This window comes from Tasmannia lanceolata, unplaced genomic scaffold (genome assembly GCF_043159265.1).
Source record: "Tasmannia lanceolata isolate RefF3 unplaced genomic scaffold, GAP_Taslan_0.1 ptg000015l, whole genome shotgun sequence".
Taxonomy (NCBI): Eukaryota; Viridiplantae; Streptophyta; class Magnoliopsida; order Canellales; family Winteraceae; genus Tasmannia; species Tasmannia lanceolata.
This window is the reverse complement of record NW_027518692.1, coordinates 41,207,030-41,222,659: the sequence shown is the minus strand read 5'-3', so window position 1 is coordinate 41,222,659 and position 15,630 is coordinate 41,207,030. Positions and strand designations below refer to the sequence as shown.

General features: G+C 38.2%; 1 protein-coding gene across 1 annotated transcript; it reads right to left on the bottom strand.

Annotated features, from left to right (window-relative positions):
• Positions 1-912: 912 nt before the first annotated feature.
• Positions 913-9,016, bottom strand: LOC143847292 (large ribosomal subunit protein eL8y-like). Its single transcript, XM_077356077.1, has 7 exons — positions 8,909-9,016; positions 8,276-8,326; positions 7,985-8,186; positions 1,883-2,052; positions 1,508-1,636; positions 1,338-1,430; positions 913-1,257 (listed from the first exon to the last, which is right to left on the bottom strand). The coding sequence occupies exons 1-7, from the start codon at positions 8,909-8,911 to the stop codon at positions 1,126-1,128; spliced, it is 780 nt and encodes a 259-aa protein (XP_077212192.1). The 5' UTR covers positions 8,912-9,016; the 3' UTR covers positions 913-1,125.
• Positions 9,017-15,630: the final 6,614 nt, after the last annotated feature.

The following is a 15,630-nucleotide window of genomic DNA, read 5'->3' as shown; positions in this document are numbered from 1 at the left end:
CAGAAAAGTTTTTTCTTTTCCGAATTTTTCCAAAAACATTCCTGCAATCTAAACAGGACCCCTTCAATAACCTTTCTTTATGGATCTCATCGATAACACTAAGAGCAGAGCAACTTTGACGAACACAAGGAAGAGACATTTTGTACAAAGGGACCAACTGAGACTCAAAATATAGAAAGGGTAAACATCTTGTTTTTCCCGTGTGTTTGCAGTGCATACAACACAAACATTCGGTGTGTGAATTATTTAGCCTTTGTAGGGTCCGCATCTCAATGTCAATCAGTTGGTACTTGGTAGACCCTACAAACCACACGCTAATCATGAACAGAGTGACGAACATACATAGACGCACAGTGTACAATACACTAAGAAACCATGTCAATAAATAAGCCTCGCACATTTCATGAATCATGAGAATTTCTGCTTGGCTAGGCCCGCTAGGCGCTGTCCGTTTGATGTTATGACAATCTATTGTGAGCCCCCAATCCGATTATTGGACTCGAAATTACATTAAGTTCGAGTCCAATTATCAGTCTGAGGGCTCACAATCAGTTTCCACAATCTCAAACGAACAGGGCCATACTAGCCAATTTGGTGAGCGTAAGATCAATTCCCCCTTGCAAACTGATCACAAGCTTGTGCCTTAAGACAAAAGCAGGCATAACAGATCGATTTTTCAATGCATCCAAACCTTTAATTTTGAGTCCAATAATTGGTTTTGGATTCGCATTGGGCTGTAATAATCTTAAGGCCCTGTTCATTTCGGATTGTGACAACCGATGGTGAGGGTCTCAATAATCAGCAGGGGCCCTCACCATCGGTGCACCCGGATTATAACGTCTAGGGTTCTAGTATTGAGAAGAAGAGGACATGCATAAAAAATGTTCCCACCGGATTATTCATCGGAAGACGAATAAAAAATTTCCTGCTCTTTCCTATCAATCAAGAAGACGCGCATACAACTAAAAACCAAAAATTCTAAGGTTCTATGAATGTCCTGATTCGCAGAAATATTATCCACTTGTGATAGAGTGAACAGACCATATGGGAAATGGTAAAAGCAGAGAGACAAAAGATAAACCTACGAACACAAAACTGAGTGAACGTATAGAAAGAGAGATACCCTTAGGTCATCCTTTGGGCAGCTTCCTTGGCCAGCAACTTCTCCTTGGCCTTGGTTTTGGCCTGGGATTTGGATCCCATGATCCCACCTCCCCACTTCTTACGGTACTCTTCATACTTATCGTTAAAATTGGCCTGAAGAGAAAACAAGTTAATAAAAAAAAAAAGTAACATATGACAGAAAAGGATGAGAAATAAGATATTTGTTTCTCCACCTTGATGGCCTCCAAGATTTTGCTAAATTCCATCTTATCCTCGTTTTTCACAGTAGTCAGACACAAAGCCGTTGCGGTTTTCTTGTGCACAATCTGTTGAAGAAATCAATAACTTAGGCCATGACTAACAAAAAATTGAGTAGACAGAGAAATAACAAAAGAGACCCTACCGCTCCCAAGCGTGCTTTTCCTTTCACAATACAGTATGGAATCTCCATCTTTCTGCACAAGGCTGGGAGCCAGACAACCAGTTCAATTGGGTCCACATCATGAGCAATAACTACCAATTGTGCCTTGTTCTGTACAGATGGAAAAAGGATGAACAGTAAAACAGAGTGGAGATCAATTTTTCAAAGGATGAAAAGCAATAAAAAAAACTTCCACAATCTACAATAAACTCCAAACTAAAATATAAGGCAACTGCTAGCAACTGATGATTTTCTTCTTCCTTTGTAATGTCCTGATCAGTAAAATATTTATTTGGCATCTAGATTTCCATCAGTTATAAATGAAAAACGTATTGTGTGTAAAGACATTATCCAAACCTGCTCGATAAGGTACGTAATATGATTAAGCCCATACTTGACAACAATGGGCTTCTTGACCTCAATAGTCTTCCCTTCAGCTTCGGCCTGAGCCCTTTTCAGAAGCCTTTCGTTCTTTGCGGCCCTGTCCTCAGGCCTGTACTTGAGAAGCATCTTAAAAAGGCTAGTTGCTGCAGAGAAGTAGTAGGAAAGACATCTCTTAGTATATTTTTAGTTACTGGCGTAAAAAAAATGAACATGTAAAAGACCATCATGTAAGGCTGAAAGCCAGACCTCATGCTATATTCCCTGGATTAAAAGTAGTTCAATTAAAAATCAAAGGCTTAATTGGAAACAAGAATATTAAAGCAAATAAATATTACATCCAATTACACAAAAAATATCTGCAGACCTATTGATGCATCTCCCCGAAAGGAGATGAGCCAAAATTGTCGGTGGCACATAATATAATAATTTATAATCGTATCAATTGATGATATATATAGGGAAGTGATAAATCCGCCCCTTTTGATTACTTGGGACACCCAGCGGCAAGTGTATCAATGACTGCAGAGGGGCTGATGTACTTCACATCAGAAGGATTCAATGGGTGCTGATTGCCACGTACACTCCTGCTGGGTGTCCCAAGTAATCAAAAGGGGCGCATATATCACTTCCCAATGTATACGGGTGAAACTTGGGTTATGTTGAGCTGGTTTGAAAAAAAAAAAAAACAGATTCAACATAAAGCCGATCCAAATACAAGGTAAAAAAGTCGCCCGAGTAATCCTGAAAACAGTCCCAATGCCTACAACTGGATCTGGAACCTCAGACTGAAATCCCAATAATATCTGATTATAGCCCTTGTCAATCCAAGAAAAAAAAATGGAATAGAAGGCCCAATCCAATACACATTGGAATGCCACTTGCCAGTAAGTGGCAGAAGAGTGCAAGCAAGAAATAAGTGCTGAAAGAAATAGATGAGATAAAGAATGGGGAAATACCTAAACATTGTGTTCAATGCTGACAGGCAGGAGTATCTCAGAAGATAAAGTGGGCAGGCTACTATTCTATACTTTATCATTGGATGCAAAACAATCACACTATCGTGACCTTCGAGCAACAAACCAAATCAAACAAACACATTTATTTATCTTACTTTCTTGATGGTCTGCAAATATTTCTAGCGAAATATGGGGGTCACATATTGGCAGACAGCAAACCTCCCAATTCCCAAATCCAATGCAAGTTCAAGGGCCTGTGTCATGGCATGAGTCCCATGTATCAACTGTCAATTCGTTCAAGTGATTTGAGCATCTCAACTTTCAATGGCTTGGTAGATGCTCCCTAAGGAAGCCCCCCACATTGACATTAGCCACCAAATCCCACAGCTGGCCTGCTGCATTTCTTAAAGAGCAACCCCACTAGATTTCTTTAATCCCTCTAACAAGAGCAATACTCATACTTCTCCGGGATCATCCAACCAGTCTGACAGATACAGTTAGTTTTTAACAAGGTATACAATGAAATGTGGGAGTCACATACATGGTTTCAAATTTCTCCGAAATTTCAGCGAAGCGACTGAAATGTTTCAATTTCCATCCCCACCAAAACAAAATATACATGAATTCCTTTCACGTCATTATTTCCTCGAAATTTCCAAGATTCAACCGAAATGGTCGGAACGACAAAAAATAGAAAGATGTTATGATTTGCATTTTATTTTAGGCAACATCATTGACTTGCACAACAAAGTAACCGTATGTTATGCAGGGGATGTCAGATTGGCACGGGACCAATAAAACCTTGTAACTCTATGCGGTAGAGTATTGACATAGAGTTGGGGTCCTTAGAGGGGTGGGTGGTCATTGAACTTTCTTATACTTCATTATATTGTACTTCTAAATTGACTTTACTGTTACGGACATGTGAGAAAACGTATGCCACTAAGTGTTCAATGTGATTAAACCGTTATGGATGGCTTTCGTGCTTACGTGATGGTTTCTAAGTATGTATTTGTGCTTGTTCTAGCATTTCCTTTATGTTGAGAAAATCCACCGGGCAAATCCAATCCGATCGTGCACAAATTAAACGGAAAGTAAAATAAACACAAGCAAGCCACAAGATGAACACCATGATTTTACGTGGTTCGGCAAAGCCTACTCCACGGGCGAGAAACACGATCTTCCACTATGAGAAAAACAAAATACAAGGATTACAACGGATTAATCTCAAACCCACAAACCCGTAACCCTTTCCTTGCTCTCTCAAACCCAAGACTGTACACGGAGAGAAAACCAAGAGAAAACCCCGAAAGAAACCCAAGAGAATAACCCAAAGAAGAAAACCCAAAGAGAAAACCCTCTTCTTTTCTTTTCTTCTTCTTCTTCTCTCTCTCTCTCATCTCTCTCGGCAGCCGTCACACCAAGCCTCTTTTTCCTCTCACCACACAAGAGAACAAACTTTCTCTTCTATACTTAGGTTTCTAAAAAATCCTAAACAGCTACTTTCTTGTTTTTGCCTCTGCCTTTCCCACCAAACCACACAACGGTGGTGGGAAATAAGGCAACTTTCCCAACACTATAAACTTCATCATTTGCATTTGTTTCCATACGTTTCCATAAACTTACAAAATGTTCACCAAAACCGAAATGTCCCTGTTTCCGTGTGACCGAAACCGAAATTTAAAACCTTGGTCACATGATATTGGCAGACAGCAAACCTCCCAATTCCAAAATCCAATGCAAGTTCAAAGAGCCGTCATGGCACGAGTCCTATGTATCAACTGTCAATTCATGCAAGTGATCAGAGCATCTCAACTTTCAATGGATTGGTAGCTTGTTTCCTAAGTCCCCACTATGCAATGCCACCAAATCCCACAGCTGGCCTGCAACATTTCTAAAACAGCAAGTCCACTAGATTTCTTTTATCCTTCCAAGTTCCAACAAGCCCTTCAACTTAAGCAATACTCAAACAAACAGTTCTCGGGGGTCATCCAACCAGTCTGACTGGTACAGCTCGGTTTTAACAAGGTGTACGAACCTTGACAAAACTGAGTATCAATCCTTTTTGTTTTTTTTTTGAAATGGTGAGAACTGAGTATCAATCCATTTTTAAAGCAACGTGAAATAAAAACCTTGCACTTTTTTTTAAAATGTAACAACCTTGCACTTCAGATGTCATTTATCCCACTTTGATCTCCGAAGGAATCTACAAAAATAATGTAAACCCTCAGTCTCCAGCCCAAAACAACCAAAACAATGTTGAACTCGGAAGCTGAATCGCTCTTTTTCCTTTTTGATAAAATAAATAATTTGGTTAATGCATCCACTAACTCGTTAGCACAAAGTGAGGCTGAGACACTCACTTGGAAAGGTTTTCTTTACTTCCTCAGTTCTTTTGCATCACATTTTCCTTTGCCATAACAGACCATATTATGTATTTGTGTATTGTACTTTTTCCTTTTATAATATTTTTTCTTTTGTCGAATGTTGATATGTATAATTTAGGAAACCATAAAACTACATATAAAGTAGATGTTGCTGAAATTCACAAACTAATGTTTTATTTAGGCTACTGATATTCACACCACCATGTTTTTATAATGGTGCTAACTCAACTTGTCTTTTATTACTTATCCGGATGTCAAACATTTATTATAATTCCGAAAAAGCTCTCAAAAGCCAGTTAAAACAGAAAAGACAAGGTAAATTAGTGCAATTATCAAAACATGGTAATGCCCATATCATTAGCCTTTATTTATATAGATAATTAAAATTTGAGTCGCCAAGATGCACTACCAAAAATCCCAATGTCATATGGAGTGGCTGGTGCATCTTCGACATTCAGATAGGTAGCTCATTTCACGATGAGAGATATAAGATCGGGTTAGAACGAAAGCTAGCTTCAGAGCGGGTGCTTCTTTCTGGCTGCTTGGTTTATGTAAGAATAGAGTGCGGCTAGAAGCGGAGATTCTTCATCGTGAAATGAGCTACCAAAAAAAAAGACATGCAACAACAGGAGAAAGTCTAAGTTGCCATATGCTCCATAAATGTAGGAGTACCTATATCCAAAACTTCGAAATCATGTAAAAGATGTACCAGGACAACATAAGCAAAATTCAAGATAGCAACAGCACAAATTGTAATGAGTGGAAATAACTTCTTAAACATTTCCAATTTTGTACTGAATCAGAGATAAATGAGGTAACTAATAATGTATAAACCAACCATGCTAACAATGGTGGCCAGTGGGTGTACCAAATCAAGCAAACGAAAATCCACGAAAATGGAAAAGATACTTCTTCTCCAGGCCTACATGTGAAACTAAAGGATATAATAAAATCAGTGTTTAAAAACTCGGACGTGAACAATAACCCAGCCAAGCAAAATCTGAGTCAACTCGGACGAGACAAAGGAGTTTTTGATTGACTTGATACGGCAAAGCTCAGACTTCGACAAGAACTCAGACTAGGTAAAACCGAGTACACTTGGATGGGTCGATTATTTACTGCCGGAGTCTTTAAACAGTGTATAAGTAGTAAGAAAAAGAGATGAAAACAATTAAGGCCGCAAAACCTTGGCTGGCCACCATTACACTCTTCCCATGGAGATAACTTTACGAAACTCAATTACAAGTGATATGCTAGATAGACTACGAAGCCCAAATTTGAGACCTATAAACTTGTAAAGCAAAGAAAAAGTACCAAGAAAGAAGTGAAAGGAAATGGAAGCACCCAAGTAAGCTTAAAAATGGACAAGGAAAATTACCAAGTTCCTTGATAGAGGATTGCAAGATCATGGTATTGTAAAAATACCATTGCCTACCCCAACGTCCTAAGAAACAAATATTACCATATGAACCCTTGTATCATGAAGCGTGAAATGGTTCCACATGCTTACAAGTAACAAGCACAAAAACAGGGGAATCCTTCCTTATATGATAAATCATGAAATGGCTCCAAATGCTTACAAGCACAAAAACAGGGGGATCCTTCTTTACATGATAAATCATGAAATGGCTCCACATGCTTACAAACATAACAAAAGGAAAATCTTGAGCAATAGCAACCAATTTAAGTGACGGCTCGTCATTTAAAAAAAAAAAAAACTCAGACCATGAAAGCCTGATTTCCAGTAAATGATATAAAGCGTTATAAAGGCCTAGAATTGAACAGAGGCAAGCTTCCAAACAATAAATTAAAACATGCCCACGTGCCATCAAAAGCTCTTTTCCATACGGTAATCAAATTGGTCCTATATCACAACTGATGATGCGAGAAACCCCAAACAAAACAGTTTTAGTTCTTATGTGAAAGATAATTTCATTCATGATTATATACGTGTGTGTGCGCGCATCCACAGAAAGAGATTGTGGAACAATGAGTATTAGCCAATAAAAATTCTATGGTAATGAGAATGGCCATCCCTCTGAAAGAAGTATACTCAACAACTCAACAAAGCCTTTGTCCCAAACGTGCCCCAGAGTGTTCTCCCACTGCGCAAGTTTTCTAGATGTAACTTGGTTTTCTGTTGTTGTACCATTGATGTGGTTTTGGTTGCAGACATTGATTTTACCAACTATACCCCTCTGAAAGAAGTATAGTTGGTAAAATAATATCAATGTCTGCAACCAAAACCACATCAATGGTACAGCAACAGAAAGCCAAGTTACATCTAGAAAACTTGCGCGGTGGGAGAAGGCTCTGGGGCATGTCTAGCATTGTTATAAAAGGTCATATTGCTAAGAGTACCACAACAAAGCACATCAAGGAAAACAATCTGAAAGTTGACAAGATTTCTTACACAATTCATCATTCAAAGTAATTTAACATAGAGTATCCTCACAACTAGAACAAAATATTGATTAAACGATCCATTCATGAATGATAGAGGAAATCCTAACCATTTCATTCAACCAACAAACAGAAAACTATTATCACTAAAGCAATCCTTATTACAAACAATTGTCAAGCAACCCACAAATAAAGTAGAGCAGTTCTCATAATTGCCAGAATCTAATGTAACAAAAGCCAATTTCAAACAACAATATCACCATGCTATCGAAATATTATGCAGAATGTATATAAAATATAACAGTACAAATAGGCCCTTTTTAGGTTACCAAGGTTCTTGTCCAACGTCTTAGTGAACTGGTTCAAGGCAGGCGGGACCTTCAGCCGCTGCTTGAGAATCCTCCTCTGTCTTTGAATGCGTACAACTTTAGGCCACTTCACAAATCGGTGCAAATCCCTCTTTGGTGGCAATGCCCCTCCAATTCCAAACTGCTTTGGACGCTTCTCAAACAAAGGATTTACAACCTTCTCCTGAAACCCAAAACACAACAAACAAAACAATAAATAAATCTGGAATCAGGAAATGGAACACAAAACAATCTTCCATCACAATAATTTACCGGCTTCTTCTTTGCCGCTGGAACCGGCGCTTTTCCACCTCTTTTTGGGGCCTGCAAATTTAAATTACAAAAAACATTAAACAAAATAAGAAGACAACTAAAACGGTGATAAAATACAAAAATATTCATCACAATCTTTAGGTTTCTTCCAGATACTAAGAATTAATAGAGGAAAATTGAATAAAGATGAATAAAATAGAAAAACATCAAAACTAATCAACAAAATCTAACTGCAAAGAAAATCATCAAAATGTCTTGGATTCTTCAAGGCCTAAGCATTAATAAAGAGTGGAATAAAGATCAATAAAATCAAAAGTAATCAACAAAATCTACAAATTAAACGTCTACAATTACAGCTATTAACCCAAGCAATCGACAGATCAAAACTTCAAAGAGATAAGGAGAGAACAAAAAGCAGATCATATCAGACTTCTGAGAAATCAGCTTGAAGAAACCCAGAGAAGCAAAAAAGAATAGTACACCATACTTCTTCAAACTGATCTTAAGAACAAATGCCTAGTAAATTACTGAAACCTAGGGTTCCCTATAATCTTATAGCTAAAAATACTGTCAAAAACTAGGGTTTGCAATAATCTACTGTGTGTAGAGAGAAAGAGGGAGAGTTCGAAATACCATTTCTGTAGATAACCTTCTTTTGTTGCTGCTCGAATGCGAGAGTTTGTGAGATGCCGAAACCCTAGAAACTGACCCGCCCAACCTCAAAAGCAGGGACTGAGGGAGAATATATATAGTGGAGTTTCTTCATGTACGTGAGTGAAGGCATTTTGGTCATTTCGTAATGAAAGCAAAAATGACATTTCTGATGGCCCCACACGGCAACACCATCAAAACATGAGGAATAAAATGGTGGGGCCCACCCTAATGCATAGGTTGGGATCGGGATGGTGGACCCTAGACCTGGCTAAAATTGACCCGGACCAGCGGGTCGACCCGGCCCGCCCGTAAATTCCGGGTCCAGGTCAATATTTTGTGACCCGTTTCTATGTTGACCCGCGGGTACCCGTAAAAACTGTGTCAAAATGTCGGGTTTTTTTTTTGATGTTGACTCGTCTTCAACCTACCCAAGCCAAAAAAAAAAAAAAAAACACGATCTAGGGTTTTTTGTGGAGATGGTGGACCCGCTACATCAGAAAATGAGGTGAAAAATGCTGGCCTCACCCATGCTAGGCATGGTTAGAAAAATGTTGGGCCCACCAGTTCAAGTGTAAAATGGTGGCCTCCACACATGTTATGCTTGCGTATTAGGTGCTAGGCCCCACCCTATCAAAACAAAACATAAAGTAATAAAAAAGGTTTTTCCAATAAAAAAATTTCTTAGAAAGAAAGCGGAATAAAACATGCTTAGTGTTGTATTATAAGAAAATGAACTCAATATAGGTAGGTGTGTCAACGGATCCATCTCTGTCTCCGTCACAATCTTTTCAAATCTCTTATTTGCATTCGAAGTGTTCTTCGGATCCTACTTCTCAAAAGAGGGCAATTGCAAACATGATAGATAGTTGCAAGGGTGAGCCGCAACGGCGGCAACACAATGGACTGTCAAGCTGATTTTTTTGACACACCCTATCCATGTGAGGGCCCATCAAATGAATGCTTTGGATCGCCACCTTATTTTAAGCTAGGGAGTAGATAAGTTATCTACTCCATGGAGTACTACTCTTTTCTCTTCAAAAAAATATGTATGACATTTTTAATTGAACACCCCTATTATAAGAGAAAAGAGTGGGTACTTCCTAGAGTAGATAACTTATCTACTTCCTAGCTTAAATTAGCAATTGGAGCCATATTGTTTGGGTGACCCAAAGCATTTATTTGATGGGCCCTCACATAGATAGGGTGTGCCCAAAAAATTAGCTCGATAGGATCATCCTAACCCTATGATCTGTGGAGGAAAAAAATGGACAGATTTGTATAGGTTTATACACGTCCATTCTTGCCTCCACGGTTCATAGGTTAGGATGATCCTATCGAGCTGATTTTTTGGGCACACCCTATCTATGTGAGGCCCATCAAATGAATGCTTTGGATCACCCAAACAATGTGGCCCCAACTGTTATTTTAAGCTAGGGAGTAGATAATAGATAAGTTATCCACTCCAGGGCGTACATGCTCTTCTCTCCTATTATAATACTTAAAATTATAAAAAATTAGAGGGTATTCTCGTAAAACGGTATACTAAAATCGGATTTTGGATTGTCCCATGGGCTTTTGTTGATTGTCTCAATTCGATCGGTAAAAATTCCGGACCCTATGATAGGGTTTCGAAATGTGTCCATGGATCCTAGTAATGTGTCCAGGTCTTGTCGGTTTAACTTTGGACTGTCTGGGTCTTGACAACCCTAGGAATAGGGGTGCTAGCGGATCTGATTCACATTAATTGGATCCATCATCACGGTCCATTTGGATTTCTTATTAGTCGGATCCTATGGAGATACCAATGTCGGTTACAATTCCATCCAAATCTCTTCTTAGCCACATCCTATTATGAGTGTTCTCAGAATTCTACTTGAACTTGTCCAACGTCCTACTTAAGGCCGTTCGAATTTTGGAAAAGGTTAGAATGTTCTATTCATTATTAATGTGTTTTCCCTAGTTTATTTTGTTCAATGAGTTTATTATGTGTGACTAATCTAAACTTATAAATAAGTAAAATAATAGTTGTAAATTAAATAATTAATCAGAGTTTCATACAAGCATCTAGCCTTTAGGGTTAGGTTAATTCCTAGGGCTTAGGGTTAGGGAAGAGCGGAGGGGGAAGAAAGAACAAGAGAGGGGGGATTTTTATATGATAAAAATATGGTTTGAATCATGTCTGATAGTTCCATATGTTGTGCCCAAGTCCTATCCAACTACGTTTGGATCCTTTAGATCCATCGAACCATCTTAGTCTATTTTGGAACTCTTATGTGTGATGGATGGTTACTCGTGCATTTTGAACTTGTTAAGGTAAGGATTGAACCTATGACCTCAAGATTGAGGTACGAAGCCTCAGCCAATTGAGCTGTAGGTCTTTTGATCCTTAATGAGGAATTAGGAGTTTTAAGGGTGTTATGACTTGTGACTAATAACATTCAAATTAGTTGCTTGAGATCAACAAAACCACATAGGGATGCCTTTGGATTTCTAGAATCAGGCATAGGAATTAGCATCTTATTCTGACTGCGGACAATTCCAGCATTTGGTTAAAAAAAACAACGGAATCAAGGGGGGTTGAACTTGACGCGAGGTGGTATTCAGATTTTGCCTAGCAGAATTAATTGATGGAAAAACTATCTGAATCTGTTTCCCCACCCTAAGAGGTGGTATTCTGATTTTGCCCGGCAAGGATGAAATTTTTATTGAATTGTTTGAATTAATTTTGGATACTAATATTGGAACTGCGGTGTTTTAATAGTTACACAGCTTGTTTTTACTTTTTTAATTGGCTTCTCAGAGCTTTTTGGGAACTATAATAATATTTGACCGCTGTTTCAAAAAGAATAGACAAGCCGTGTCCGTGCAACTATTAAAACATGGTAGTGCCAACATCAGTAACCTTAATTTTTTTTCATTCCATTTACAGAGGAATCAGAATAGGATGCAGATTCCGATTCCTGATTTTAGCAATCCAAACACAGCGAGTTTGTGTCATCTGAGATGAGTGGGAGAATGAAAGAACTGTAAGAAACACGAAGGAGTAGCCAATTTCAGCCTACCTTGTCTAGGTATCCTTTGATAAGGCCTTAATTACCTACAGATATTTGATTACAAGATATTATAAGATACTAATTACAATAGCTTTCTACATTAGTAACAGTCCAAGCTTTAGACATTTTAAAGATAGCAATGGAGATTTTGGAATGGCAATATTCCAATAGTCCTGAGTTGTAAATTTAATGTTGCCCAATTTGCAGTTGTCAAAAGAGAGGAGGAGATTGTGGCAATCAATATCCAAAACCTTCAAAACAAGAAGCTCCACAAAGACAACAACACAAATTCAATAATCATTTTATTAGGTTTCAAAAACAAAGAAAAAACTCTAAAAAGCTCAGTAATAATCTCTCAAAATCAAACTCATTCCTACTATTACTACGATTCAAAAGGAAATTGCACAAGGCCTTGTTTTTTTTTTTTTTTGGGGTCTTAAGAGCACATGACTTTGGAGCTGACAGGAAGGAAATCAAAAGGGGGATCTTATGCATATTTGAAGCTAATGAGAGATCCCTTATGAATGGGTTTTCCACTGTTGACAAGGCAATCTGGTCCATCTTGTCTAAAGATGTTGGGATCAACATTCTCTGCGCTCTTGAATATCCCACATTTCAATCTCACATCCTTTTGCGGGCAACTGCACGGGTTGATGACCTCCACCAAAAACTCAGGCTTTCCTTCCACAGTTGCTTGAGAAATCACAAGGCTGGGAAAAGCCTGAAAAAATCAAATAATAATTAATAAAAACTATTGTGCTAAATAAATGTAGTATGGGCCTCGACATAATGTGTGCCCAAAAAATCATCTCCAACAGTACTGTCCCGGCCTAACCTTAGCCTCGGGTTGAGGGTGGCCATCCCCTAACCCAACCCATTTTTTCCAAATCGGGTCAATTCAAAAACAGAAAGAATAATATAATAAAAAATAATAGGGTGTTGATATCACCCTCCTCCCGCGTTAAAATTGCCCACTTTTCACGTCAAATCACTTTATCAGGGAGCACATGCGTTAATGCAGGGCGAGTGAAAATATCATCTCCCAAAATAATAACACAGATTTTGAAAAGGGAGATGATATTTTCACCCCACTCTATGCACTCCCTCCCTTATAACGTGAACATTGGGCAACTCTAACGCTTTTTGACTTCAGATCACAGTCAAAAGGGGGACGAATGACTACTGCAGTGGGCTCCATCTGATGCCATCACTGGCAAAATTGTTTAGCAAGTTGGGACCCATTTTTCTTATCAAATATCTAATAGTGATAAGAAACTCCACGCACTCCAACATCTACAACTCACTCTAAAATCTCTCTCAACCCATACGCCAAAACTCAGTTTTTTATGAAAGTGAATAGAAAAAGAACAACCTTTTGCAAAGATGGAGAGTAGGAAGAAAACACAGAAAAGCTTTGGGATTGCAGCCATGGCTTCAAATCTTTTTTTTTCTTGGTTCTTTTGGTTGAAATGCAATTAGTATTTATAGAGAAAAAATGGGATTTCCTCCATGTCTCTATTAAGACTGTTTCCAAATTTACATACTATTTTTGAATTTTACAGAAAATTGCATACTTAGTAAGTTACTTGTGTGGTTTGGATTCAGAAAATTCTTCGAGGTTGGATGTATATTCACTTTCCATGGAAAGATAGCTACGAACAGGAGGGTTGCTGAGTGGGAGAAATACTATGAATAGCTATTGTTTAGGAACGAAAGATGTTTATATGGAAACGTTAGGGTGATTTCAATACTTTCAGCTATATTTGGGAAAACCCAATGGATCAAAACGTATATACAAGAATCCCTTTTGTTAATCACCAATACTATGGTTTTGTGCCTCAAATAGATCTTACTTTTCTCTTTTACCCATTTTACCTAATATAATGTAAAAATTCTTAAAATTTCTCCCCTCATCAATAAAGGCAATCATTCGAATCTCTCTCTTAAATAAGAAATGCCCTTGATGGATCAAATATTAAGGGTGATACTGCCTACACTGTGCTTCCAGCTCGGGAATCATACAAAAACTCCTTAAATAAAGGCAACATCTCTCTAGTAAATAAAGGCAACTTGTCTCTTTTAAATGAGAGTTTACATGGTGTAAGCCCGTATAATCCATTATTATTTTTCAAAAAGTATTGTAAAGGACACACAATAGGATGATCCAAACGGTCCATTTGATGGGCCACAATGTATATAGGTTCTGGCCCAAAAATCATTTCCATGGGATGATCCCAACTCTCCGATATATAGAAGGTTCCATAAAATACAGTTCCTTATAGATCGAAGGGTTAGGATTATCCTATGAAAATGAATTTTGGCCACAACATATCTAATACAATAAGCTGGGATGAAAAGAAGAGAGTTTTTTCCTTTTTTTTGAAAATCACATGAGAATTATACGTCACATTTTTTGACTTTTTTGAACAAATGCACCCATTCAACTCATATAATTTCAATCCTACCCCCCTCTATGCTTTTAACAAAGGCACCCATTAAATCATATAATTTCAATCCTACCCCCTCTTTTATGCTTTTAACAAAGGCACCCATTAAAGCCATATAATTTCGATCTTACCCCCCCTCCCCTCCTTTATGGTTTTTTAATTAAAAAACTATAGAACTATAGGGTGATCTTGACCATCCGATTTAAGATAAGAGGAATTATGGAAACATCTATAGATTGGAGGGCTAGGATCGGCCTATGGAAATGATTTTTGGGGCACAACCTATTTATGTTGTGTTCCATCACATGGACGGTTTGGATCAACCTATGACGTTGTCCGTATAGTTCTTTGTCGGCCCGTGCATCGCACGGGTTTTTTACTAGTGTGTGTTATGGCTCATCAAATGGGCGGCTTGTATCATCCTATTGTGTGGCCTGCAAGTACATTTTGAAAAAAATAAATAAGGGAAGTGATATATCCGCCCCTTTTAGTGTTTGTGGCAACAGGGGCACTGAATTCTTCTGACATAAGTACAACAGCCCTCTTTAGTCATTGATACACTGCCAGGGGGTGTTCCTGGTGATCACAGGGGCGGATATATCATTTCCCAAAAAAATAATGGACAATAATTGAGAGAGAGAGAGAGGGATTTTCAAATGACTTAGGGGGGGTTAGTCGCGCGGGATTTTAATGTGTGGACATTAATGTGCGGACTTCTCCATATTGTCCATGACTCTTTGGGGACTTGGACTTTAATGTGCGGACACTAGGACTTTCGGGACTCTGGCGTGGACTTTTTAGATTGATCTAAGCCGTCCACCTGATAGGGCTTGGTTTACAAGACTTATCAAATGGATAGCAAGATCATTCCAAGGTGGGACACACTATACCTTTGTCCTATCACATTTATAGAGTAACCTTCAAAAATAGAGAATTTAATCTCAACAGGGTTCAAAATAAATGAATGGGTGATTTTAGAGCAAAAGAGCTCCCATAGCATAGACCATCACCTCTCTGATTTAATCTTAATTGGTTGCAAAAGTTTGCTAATTCTAGTGCTGAAATCAAACATTATGACAAACTTATAACAACAAAATTATGAGGGTTTTGACCTCAATTAAAATGGTAGTAGATGCTACCTCATCGAAACCCATTTCTATAAAAGCTACAAAAACCCTCATCCAAACCCATTTCTATAAAA